The sequence below is a fragment of the Bos indicus x Bos taurus genome, chromosome 6 (assembly GCF_003369695.1).
Source record: "Bos indicus x Bos taurus breed Angus x Brahman F1 hybrid chromosome 6, Bos_hybrid_MaternalHap_v2.0, whole genome shotgun sequence".
Taxonomy (NCBI): Eukaryota; Metazoa; Chordata; class Mammalia; order Artiodactyla; family Bovidae; genus Bos; species Bos indicus x Bos taurus.
Window position 1 is genome coordinate 96,836,552 of NC_040081.1, and position 12,456 is coordinate 96,849,007.

General features: G+C 41.6%; 1 protein-coding gene across 3 annotated transcripts in view; it reads right to left on the reverse strand.

Moving 5' to 3' along the window:
* Positions 1–825: 825 nt before the first annotated feature.
* Positions 826–12,456, reverse strand: part of TMEM150C (transmembrane protein 150C) — a 111,594-nt gene continuing 99,963 nt past the window's right edge. The window contains exons 6-9 of one of the 3 annotated variants that reach the window (XM_027544888.1): positions 9,443–9,570; positions 6,526–6,703; positions 2,763–2,997; positions 826–2,489 (exon numbers count right to left, since the gene is read on the reverse strand). In XM_027544888.1, coding sequence (XP_027400689.1) covers positions 2,789–2,997; positions 6,526–6,703; positions 9,443–9,570 — 515 coding nt within the window. In that variant the 3' untranslated portion in view covers positions 826–2,489; positions 2,763–2,788. Of the gene's footprint in view, positions 2,998–6,525; positions 6,704–9,442; positions 9,571–12,456 lie in introns of all 3 variants that reach the window. The other 2 variants (XM_027544887.1, XM_027544889.1) reach the window with 2 other exon arrangements.

The following is a 12,456-nucleotide window of genomic DNA, read 5'->3' on the forward strand; positions in this document are numbered from 1 at the left end:
CTGGGAGGATGGCGTGCCCCTGCGTCCCTCGATTTCCTTGTCCTGTGCATTTCGTCCACTTGGCTGTTCTGAAGCTATAGCTTTTCTTAAGAAATTGATTTATTTATCTTTGGTAGCACTGGGTCTTTGTTGCTGCACCTAGGGATTTACTGTCGTCGTGATGCACGGGCTTCTCATCGCAGTGGCTTCCCGTGTTGCAGAGCACAGGCTCCAGGCTCCAGGCACACAGGCTTCAGCAGTTGCAGCACACGGGCTCAGTAGTTGTGGCATACAGGCTTAGTTGCTCCGAGGCATGTGGAATCTTCCTGGACGAAGGATCGAACTTGTGTCCCCTGTGTTCGTAGGCAGATTCCTATCCACAGTGCCACCGGGAAAACCCAAGCGATATCTTTTATGGTAAACCAGCAAATTGAAGTAAACTGTCTTCCCAAGTTCTGTGAGCTGTTCTCAGGAAACCACTGAAGGGAGGGGTAGGGAGTTGCGGGAACCCTCCAATTTTATGACCAGGTTGAACCTAAGGTAATCTGGGGACCTGATGCTTGTGACCAGCATAGGAAGTGAGGGCAGTTTTGTGGGACTGAGCCTTTAAGCTGGTGGAGTCTGGCAATAATGTTGGGTAGTGTCAGAATTGAACTGAATCGTAGGACACTCAGTTGGTGTCTGGAGAATCTGAGACTTGGTTGTTAGTGTTCCCAAACACCCTAGAAATATGCTATCGGTGTAACACTAAGTTCATTTTCAACATAATGTCTCATTGGGTTTACCTATGTTTCAGTATTAGAGAAGAAATGTTCTTTGAAGAGGCCAAAAAAAAAAAAATCACAATTCTGCATAAAAGAATTTTATTTAGCGATCAGATCTCAATGAATAATGCCAGTCATTGCTTGATTCTGTTAAAATGTGCTATTAGATATACTCTTAAAAAGTGTACAGTGCATCACCAAAAGCTATTTAACTTGGATTGTGTAGAGTAAAAGAAAACTTCATAAATCTTTGTTCCTTGATAAAATTTTTAAAATATAAAAATGAAAAAAAACCTCCAAAGCAGTATTCAAAAATAACAAATGTCCCCTTGGACTATTTACAGTAAGATGCCTTTCTAATAGGAGAACACTCTTTTTCTCACATTTTACTTGGCTGTTAGAGGTATTCTCCCTCCCCCACCTCATGATTCCTTCCATCTATCTTGCAGGAAACGGTCATCTTCTCTCTCATTCATCTTTGAGTCTTTCTCTGATACACCCTTTTCCTACTCTAAATTACCAGGAATTCTAGTCAGCAGACGTTGGTTGAGCACCTAATGTGTGCCAGGCACTGTGCTAAGAAGTGGGGATAAATACAGAAGTGAAAAGTCATTGAACCCCCTCCTCAAGAAGCTCAGAGTTTGTGTTGAATTAAAAAACATTGTTCACATTATATAGTCCTTGAAATCTCAAGTCCCTGCGAAGTGAATTTGGGGATTTCTTGAAACAAAGTGCACTCACAGCGTCAGCTTGGCCCACTCCAAGACATTTTGAATTTAGAATTCTGCTCATTTTTATGAAACACAGCCTCTATAAAGCCCAGGCCTACAGTTTGAGTTCTAAACTCTTTGCAGGTGGAAACTCCATGCTGGGTTGTAGGGGACCAGCTGAACCAATTTGTTTTGCGGGGGAGGGTACCCTTCTAATTGGCTCCTACAAATTATGAGTATGAAAAGCCCTTAACCTCCCCCCCCCCAATACAAAATTTAAGCGATAGGTACGTTTTAGAAACTCCCCTCTTATTTGAACCTCCAACAAGATGCTCTAAAACTCCTATCTTTGACAAATGTCCAGAAGGAGTTCTTTTTATTACCTTTGTGCTTTTCTGTGAATATTTTCTTGGCTTCAAACATAAAATTGAGCCTACAGGTGACCTTCCCCTCCCCGCTTTATCATGGTTAAACCCCAGACAAGTTTAGTTCTTGCATTTGGTCTACATCCTCTTTATCCATGAGACCTCGAAAGACCCATGGTAGTTACTTACGAAAAAAAAAAAAAAAGGCAAATCATGAAGTAGAAAATAAAAACCAAACATAGCGTACTATAGAAGCAAAAACGAAACCACACCCTGGCTGCCCCCATCTCTCCATGCCTGGCAGACCTTGGTCCTGCAAATATTCACACTGGGGAATATTTCTCAGTCACAGGAAAGTCCAAATCACGTGGTGGACTTCCCTCTCACAGCTTATAGCATCAAATCTGGTCAGCCAACCGCTAAACGATGATGAAGGGAGTTTCTTCGGGAAAGTTCCATCCTTGATCCCACATCGTCCACAGGTTATGAGGGGTCACATCTCTATACAGTGCCTGTCCAAGTAAATGATACTTGGTCCATTCAAGAGCCAGATTCACAATTTCCTCATGAGCTGGTTCCAAGCCCTTTGGATCTGAAGGCAACGTTGGGAGTTGGCATTGTTCCCACGTCACATTTGGCCTGCCCTACCCAAGGTAGGGTGATCATGGTGGCTGGAGTACATGAAGAGGACAATAAGAACGCGGGTGTTGGGAGAGAGGGGAAAAGACGTGATCATGCACAAGCTTCTTGCTCTGTCGTGCATTATATTTTCAGTGTAACAGCATGTGTTTCGACACACAGGGCTTGTGCTTTTTCGTTAAATAACTCGCCCTGAAAAGCTCATTTGGCAAATGTGGCCACGAATGTGTGTGTGTGTTGTGTCACGAGGTTGTGTGTCAAGTCCTCTGGGTGTGTCCTGGCCCCTCCCTCGCTGCCACACCCACCTGCCCAGCAAGGAAAAGCTGAAGGGTTACACCTGGTCGGTTTGATATTCGGAAGCTTCAGACAGGCTTTCTGAGAAGCTTAGGAAGTTCTCCTGGTATTCGGAGCAAACGATCTCGTAGCGATAATGCCGGAACTCCACAGCAAATGTGCCAAAGTAAGACAGGAAGCACATGACCAGGCCCCACTGGACCCTGGCGGCGTACATGTGGATGCCTTGCGCCATGAGGATGAAGTCTGGGGAGAAGTGGTCAAGGAAAGTACCTCTGTCGGCCACGTTAAGGTTGGGCTCTTCTCTGGGCAGAGACAGGTTACAGGAAAGAGCCAAAGAACTTGCCAGCGCCAGCCGAACTCTATCTACATAAATAATACGAGGCCACGTCATGCAGCCCTTCCTTTGTGCCAGACATGCTTCTAGGTGCTTTCATGGAGCACCTAGCTTGATCCTCACAACATCCTATTATCTTCAGTTTGTTTAAAATGGGGAGCACAGACTGATGAACCTATTTTCAGGGCAGCAGAGGAGACGCAGACATAGGGAACAGACTTGTGGACACAGCGGGGGAAGCGGAAGGAGAGGGTGGGACGAATGGAGAGAATAGCATGGAAACATCGACACCACCGTATGTAAAAGAAACAGCCAGTGGGAATTTGCTGTATGACTCAGGTAACTCAAACCGGGGCTCTGTGACAATCTCAAGGGGGTGGGATGGGGTGGGAGGTGGGAGGGAGGTTCAAGAAGGAGGGGACATATGTATACCTATGGCTGATTCATGTTGATGTATGGCAGAAACCAACATAATGTTGAAAGCAATTATAATTAATTCATTATCAATTAAAAATAAGTAATTAAAAAATTAGGGAGTACAGGGGCACGTGTGCATGCTCAGTTGCGTCCAACTCTTTGAGACCCCATGGACTGCAGCCCTCTGTCGCTCAGTCACATCTGACTCTGCGACTCCATGGACTGTAGTTTGCCAGGCTCCTTTGTCCATGGAATTTTCCAGGCAAGAATACTGGAGTGGGTTGCCATTTCCTACCCAAGTCTCTTGCGCTGCAGGCAGATTCTTTACCTATTGAGCCATCAAGGAAGCCCTTAACATAAGGAAATGGAGGCCAAATGGGTAACACACGTATTAACTGGTGGAACTGGGGCTCAAACACAAGAACTCTGACTCCTTGCCCATGCATTTGACCACTATTCTCCATGGCGACCTAATAAACTGTGAGACTAGCTAAAGACTTATAATTCCAAAGTAATTCTTTGGCCAGAAAAATAATGTTATATTTTTAAAAGACACTGCAAATGACTATGGAACAATGTGTACTTACCAAATAGTGAACCACATCCATATAAGCTGTGTTTGTTTTTGCAATGTTACTAACAATGTTTAAGTGGCACTCCTTCCTCTCTCTAATTTTTATTATTGTTTTTCAGACAATATTATATAGGCTGGTTTCATTCCTGGTGTTGCATTTAAACTTGCGCCCAAATAAAAACAGGCAACTTAAGAAACCAACGGAACAGATGATATGTCTATGCCTGAATATATATGAAGTATATGCATATATGTATATATACACACACACACACACACACTTCAGGATATATAAAGGTAGGAGCTTGGAAGAAGAAAGGTTCACAATATTTTTGATTGCAGGAGTTTGCAACCCCAGGTCATGGACTGCTGCTGGTCCACAGTCTGTTAGGAATGGGGCTGCACAACAGAAGTGAGTGGCAGGCAAGGGAGCGAAGCGTCATCTTTGTTTACAGCTGCTCCCCATTGCTCTCATTACACCTGAGCTCCACCTCCTATCAGATCAGTGGAGGCTCTCATGAGAGCGTGAACCCTATGGTGAACTGCCTGTCCAAAGCATCTAGGTTTGGCACTACTGATGAGAAACATCCTGAAACCATCAGCCTCTCCCCCACCACCCCAGTCCATGGAAAAACTGTCTTCCATGAAACGTCCCTGGTGCCAAAAAGGTTGGGGACCAATGCTCTAGGGAAAGGCTAAGAGGTCAAGGACTAAATAAAGTTATTTAGAAAGTCAGAAATGTTCCCTTAGAATTAGTTCTACATTCAGAACTTAGACTTAAAATCTTGGGTAATTTTTAGAGAGCAAAAAAGTACGTGAGAACTACTTCAGCTAAACTTTGTTCTCCTGACTAGACTTGGATCCATTCATCAGGGAACCAAGAAATGGTTCCAAGTCTTCAGAAATAACATGGATCAGAATTGTTTAGTATAAGCTCAAAATTAAAAATAATTCAAAACCTTCACATACTCTTCTGACTGACAGTTCAAAATATTGCCAAAACAATATTATTATTGCTTAATAGGGGAGGGATACATCTTCAGATCTCACACTGGCAGAATTCTGACCTGTTTACTCATAAAATAATTGTGACTTGTTTACTCAGATTACTAGTATTTCTCAGATTACTTGAATTTCAAGTCCTTTGATGTTCTCTATCTAATGTGACCATAGAACTTCAGAAAACCCCTAAAATGACTGAATGGCAGTTTGGAAAGGAAGAAGAAATAAACACCTCTAAATAATCCACTAACTAAAGAATGTCTTTGAAGACTAAATGTTTTCATATTTTAAAGCCACTCTAAGTAAAAGAACTGAGCCTGAGTTTAAAACAAACTGACACATTCCATGTGTGATCTTGGGTAACTAACCTCTGTTACTATTCTTGTTAAGTGAGGATTAAAAACGTAGACACATTTAAAGTTGCTTAGAATAATGTCTACCACATTATAAGTGCCCAATAAATACTGGCTATTCATGAAGACTGTAATAGTGTTAGTTTACAGTTTGCCATCTAGGAACCTTATTCCCTTCTTCTCCATGGTTTCCAGAGGACCTATTGGAGTGAACACGTAGGAATGATTGATCTGATTGGTGGGCTCGGAACCGGCCTGCTTCCACTGGGCTCTGCTATAGTAGGTAGGGTCACTGTTCTCCACCCTAGACTAGTCCCTCTGCAATCTGTTTGGGGTTCAACTGAGTGAAGTGCTGTTCTCTGTCTTTCCCTGATTTCTCTACTTGTTACTGGGTGGATAAGTTGAATTCTAAGGTGTGAGAGAGGAGGCCTGCACAATTCTCCTTTCCAAATTTACTAGGAATAAAGGCTGATTTCTTCACACCCATTTGGCTCCTTGTGACTGTTCTTCATTGGTTCAGACTCCAAGGGAGGAAGGGAAATAGCACATCAAAACCTCAAAATTATTTGTTTGGGACAACAGTGCATGCCGTGGTAATCTAGTTCTTAAATTTCTTTTCCAGAAAAGCTTACTTGTTTAGAAATGTATTTTTGTCTCTTGAAATTCATTTTTACAGTTTAATAAATTAAATGAAATAACAGAGCCATGATAAAGTCACAAATGAAAAAAAATTGTCAAGATGGAAGAAATAAAGCACAATTCTCTCTTGGATTATGCATTCTGTCTATTTCACAAAAGGAAGCCTTATGTCATTTGTGATAAGGAGAATGCATGACACCATTCCTACAGATTGAAACAGTTTTGAGCAGGCAGTGCTTGTTCTATTTTTAGTTCTCCATCTCCTCTTTGGCACGAAAAGGAGGTCTGAGAGTTTTCAGTTTTTACTTTTACTTTTCGTTTTTTCTAACATTCTGAGATGATCTGACAGTATCCTAAGTAACTAAGAATGGCAATGTTCTCATCTTCTACAAGGACAAGTCATCTGTGTTTTAATCTCACGGGCAGAGACCCTTTTCACACTCAAAGGATACAGAGGACCACGCAGAGAGTGATAGACGCTGAGAGAATAACTCGTGGAATTCCAACCTTCCGTCCTTCATTCTTGATGTTGACTTTGAGTGTCAATGCCGCCTGAATCCAGCAGGTCAACGTGCCAAATCCAAAAGTCAAGGAAGTTCCGACATTATGGATTTCTTCATCATTTGTGAGCTAAGGGATGAACAGATAATGACCTGTGGAGGCCCATTCAGAAAATACATACAGGCCAGTGGAACACATGAAGGAGAAAGAAATAGGTAAAGAGATGTTCTAAGAGTGGGCTAACAGATTGTAGAAAGAGCAACATCCTTTATCTCCACCAGCTCTTTGTGTCTATTCTCCATTGGTTTGAACTCTGAGGGAAAGAAGGGAAATGACTAGTACCCTCAAACTTCAAAACATTTGCTAAGATGAACCAATGAATGAACAAGCAGTGGTAATTTAGTTTTTGAATTTGTTTTCCATAAAAGCTTTGGAGAAAAGTAAAAGAAAAAAACAGGAAAGTTACCCATAAAAGGAGAAATGTCAAGTTTCTACAGACATAAACCCTGAACTCTGTTCTCCAGATTAAGAAATGAGACCAGAATCTGGCTGTGTATTTACTTATTGAGCATGGTCAGTTCTAAGCAGGTCAAGATTTCATTGGCCTGGACAACTAACAATGCTGGTTGTTATCTATTCTTACAGAATTGTCCATTTTCTGTAATATGGCCAATTATTGTTAAGGGGGTTGAAACCGTGACCCCTGCAGGGGAAGCATGGAGTTCTAACTACTGGACTGCCAGGAAATTCCCTTTTCTCCCCCATTATAGTAAGAAAAATACACTTATGAGCTTTTGCCATATCTGGAGACCCATTAAAAGGCAACAGTGTTTGAAGATTCCTGGTCAAGGCCTTCATACAGTTAATAGGTTAAAGGAGACCCATTTGGGTTGTTTCAGTTGGAAGTCAGAGATGTAAACTGCTCAAATCACTGCCCACTGATTTAAAAAATATACAGTAGTACAGTAGGATTTTTTTCTTCTTTGAAAAAAACCACCACCCCACAGGTCAAAACACATATTTTTAAAACATTTAAAATAATGATTCCCCAAGTCAAATTTTACTTCTAGAAAACTGGCTTTCCATGCTATACATAATCTGTTTATTTATTTTTTAAATCTAATTTTAAAAATAGATGGTATATTTAGTTACATGGGTCAAATTTAAAAAAATTATGAAATGAGTATAGGCAACTGCATTATTTGTTCCCTGTGTAATCTCTGTAGATACTCCAGAAAATGTTCTATGAAGAACATGTAGTGTCATCATTGATGGTTTTGAATATTTGTGGTTCAATCAAACAATCCCATCAATGGGATTCTTTAGGGAACTTAAGTGAAAGACAAAATGTCTACTCAGTAACTTCCATCCAAGACCCAGTTGAAAGAAATGATAGTTATTGAGCATTTTACAACATGCCAGCCCTTGTAGCACAGAAGCATAAGTGGAAGGAAGATTCCCACCAAAATCTCAATAAAAAATGCTCTGTGCCCTAACATTTTGGAGCTCAACGATAAACTCTCAAATATTCTCCTGATAATTCATTGTCTAAGGCAATAGGTTCTAAGAATGCAGCTTTCTCATTATTGGGGTTGATATGGAATGAGACCTTGGATAATTAGAGGAACTGGTGGGATTGCATGCCTGTCTGTCAGACGACCCATTAAGTAAAAAAATACTGTACCAGGGGGTGTCCGGGGGAATGAGATACTAATTTAATGGATTATCAGCGCTGAGGACTCAGGGCAAGAGTCAGTCTTAGAAAACCCACTACCCTATTTTCAGTGAGAACATTACAAAATGCTCACTGGAGTGCTGAGTGTCTGGAATGCCTTCACCATTTGGATTTCACCCAGTAGACAAGGGAGAAGTGTAGGATCAGCGTTTAATTGCAAGAAGGAGGTTTCTAGTAGCAGTATTTAGCAGAGGCTGGAGGATGCTGGGGAGGAAATGGAGGCAGGGAAAACAAACAACCACTGCAACAGTGCAGTGGTCTCCATGACTTAAAAATGAAGTCAAGAGTTGGTGCTGACAAGGGAAATGATGTTTAAATGACCTTGGGTGTGTGTATCAGTCGCTCAGTCGTGTACGCCTCTTTGCGATCCCATGGACTGTAGCCAGCCAGGTGCCTCTGTCCATGGGATTTTCCAGGGAAGGATACTGGAGTGAGTTGCCATTTCCTCCTCCATAATCCCTCCTCTAGGGATCATACCTGAGTCTCCTGCATTGCAGGCAGATTATTTACCACCTGAGCCACCAGGAAAGTCCCTAAATGACCTGGCACTTTTATATTTCTGGGAAGAAGAGTTAGGGTTAGTACATCTTTATACAAGTCACATTCTAAAGAAATTCTGATTTTCAAACTAACTCCCATGTGAGCCTGCTAATCTGAAACACAAGCTTTCATCCAATAAGGGTGTTCAATGTTTAATTATAGAAAGGCAATGGTCCTATTAGTTTTCTAGAAAGATAGATTCGGATACAATTTATTATGAAAAAAGTGTACAGTACTTTGAAAGCCCTTGTAGAAAATACACAGCTATTTTAGTAGCTGCGTTTCCCATAGCTGTGCTATATGTCCAATTACAGTGAGGACTTTCCCATGTATGGATAAGGGAAGCCTGGCATGCTGCAGTCCATGGGCTTGCAAAGAGCTGGACACGATTGAGCGACTGAACTGACTGAGGTGAGGCTCAATGATCAGACAGGCTGACTGCTGGAGAACCTGTGCATATTAGGAACCACTGTTAGAATGTTTTTAAAAGTCCATGGGGAATTTTATGGGCCACATAGTGACTATGCCTCACTGGCTGTGATAATCATATAGGTGAAGCATGAGATGGAGATGAAAAAGGCCAAATGAAGTACCTGAAAATTACCAAGTAAGGTCATTCCAAAGGAAGCCAGACAGAGAGCCACCAAGCCACTAATATTCAGCCACGGATTTAAAACCTTTGGTTTCAGTTGTATGAAGCGCAGAACAGCTACCACAAGAGCTGGGAATAAAACAAAATGTTATAATTGGAAAATTGAAATCACGCAGCCAGACTAGGAAATAGCACTCTAAAGCCACAATTGCAAAAGTAAACTTCTTGCCATCGTACATTTTTAAATCTCTGAAACCACAATTTTTAAAAGAAAACTTGCAGGCAATGTTTCTGATTATTGAGATGTTTTATTCTAGCTAACCCAGGGAAAGCAGAGAGGAACTGAGCAGCAGTGTTACATGTTACTTGGGTGATGCAAGATGATAGACTGGTAATAGTGTTGTTCCCAGAGTTTTCAAAAACAAGGTCAGCACAGGACAGACTGGCTTAGGAGAGCACTGCAGAGGCTTGGCACACGACAAATCAGATGCAGAGAGTTGGCCCATGGCACGAGAATTCACTGATTCAATCACCCTTTAATTGAGAACAGTGTTAGGACAGACGGGGCAAGAAAACGTGGGGAAGAAGACATGGTTATCAGTCTAGACAAACCTGCTGGTGCCTGTGCCAGAAATCATTCCTGGGTATGGGAAGGAAGATAAAGCAAGTATACAAATCCCTTCGTTACTAGTTCACTCCCTCTCTCCTCTGATTCTACCTGGGGGTGTTCATTGTCAAAGGACAAAGATAGTTCATCTAAATTAGGGCACTAAGAAAATCATGGAATTTTAACATAGCAGATCTGGGGGTTTGGTATGTATTAAAAATCATACTGTGATTATATTAAGAAAGCTCAGTTCTTCCAAATGATGTTAATTACTCATTTTGAAAGCCCACTCTTTTCAACCAAATTGTCATCGGAGAATCTGAAGACAGAATGAAGGAAGTTACTTAGATTTCAAATCTGACTTCTAATAGTGACCTTGAGGCTAGTCCATACTCAAGCCATTAATCTAAGAATCCCCTTTTATTAATTGCTTACTGCAGGGATATTTTCATATTTATTCAAAAAGCTGGGAGAGCCTAGTCTACAAATGGTTTTTAAAAAGCTCTTGCAATTAATATGTTATAGCTAATATAAGGAAAGGCAGTTACTACTTCCTAAGGCAATTTATTTTGACATTAAGGTTTAGCAGGGAAGATGATTAGGAATTCAGGAATTATCCTATTTATAGAGCAATCAGTAGGTAATTATTTGCTAAAAGTCTACCTTGATTACTGGCCAATATAGTAGCCATTAATAAGAAACCATCCACAAATTTGCATTTCTCAAGTCTGCCGAATTTAACAGTTTCAAGCTACGAAGTTAGTTCATCGAATTGACTTTCAGTTCCAAGTACCTCTGGTGAAAGAGTGGTATACAACTTGGATAACACTTGGATTTGGGAAGCAAAATAGAAATAAACCATAATTTATGAAATCGTAAATTGTTTGGCTCTGATTTAGCTTTTAGTATATTTATACTTAGCCCACGATTTATCATCAGATTAATAGATTATACTTCAGTTGATAATAGTGTTTTAACCTAATGGTTTGAGGGATCCAGTTAGGAGCTACAGTGGAATATTTTCAGAAGTCTATTAACAGTGACAACAGTTCTCCTTGTTGTTTAGTCGAAAAGTTGTGTCCGACTCTTTTGTGACCTCATGGACTGTAGTCCACCAGGCTCCTCTGTCCACATTAGATGAAAAATTTCTATTACTTTGGGGATGGAAATAGGAGGAAGAAGTGGGGAGAGGAGAAATTCACTACAAGCACCTCAACACAAAGTGATCTTCAGAAAAGGAAGCCATTAGATTTAGACCAGAAATCTCCACACAGGCCATCGGGGAGACACTTGCTAGTTACGTGTGTGTGGATATTAGTCAGGGCATAATGACAAAATCAATCCGAAAGGAAATCAGTCCTGAATAATCACTGGAAGGACTGATGCTGAAGCTGAAACTCCAATACTTTGGCCACCTGATGCGAAGAACTGACTCACTGGAAAAGACCCTGATGCTGGGAAAGATGGAAGGCAGGAGGGGAATGTTATAACAGAGGATGAGATGGTTGGATGGCATCACCAACTCGATGGACCTGAGTTTGAGCAACTCCCGGGAGTTGGTGATGGACAGGGAAGCCTGGCGTGCTGCACTCCATGGAGTCGCAAAGAGTCGGACACGACTGAGCGACTGAACTGAACTGAATGACAAAATACCGAGGCAAATATGACAAAATGTGTTTGAAATACATTTCAAATGTGCTTTTAAAAATGACTAGTGTGGGGTATGACTCTGGGAACTCTCTGGTTGTCATTCAGTTTGGAGGGCTAGGACGGTGCTGGAACTCCGGCCGAAGCCCTGACTCACACCGCTGAGGCAAACACCAAGATGGCTCTTCACGTTGGCCATCCACGTAGTTGGTGCCACTGTACTCCCAGGGACACAGTTACTGCCTCTCTTTGTGTTCCTCGTTTCTCGCCAGCAAACTCTGGATGTGTACCATCCCCCTGGCTCCAGTTATTCTAGCCTTCTCATTTGTAATCTGCATGGTAAATCATTTCATCAAGAACAGATAATGAAATTAAACAGGAAGCAGAAACCTTCCTGAAGACAGGAATCAACCCAAAATGCCTAACTTCCAGAATTGCATTCCAAACACCACATTTTGTCCTTTTCACCTATTAACTCCATTATAAATCAGCTGAGGGCTTCCCTGGTGGTCCAGCGGTTAAGAATACTCCTTGCATGCAAGGAATACCAATTTGATCCCTGGTCTGGGAAGATCCCACATGCCATGGGGCAACTGAGCCTCTGTGTCATAACTACTGAGCCTACATACTGCAACTCCTGAAGACCATGGACCTAGAATCTGTGCTCTGTAACAGAAGAAGCCACTGCAATGAGAAGCCCACCCACACGAGAGAGTAGCTCCTGCTCACTACAACTAGAGAAAAAGCCAGAGCAGCAACAA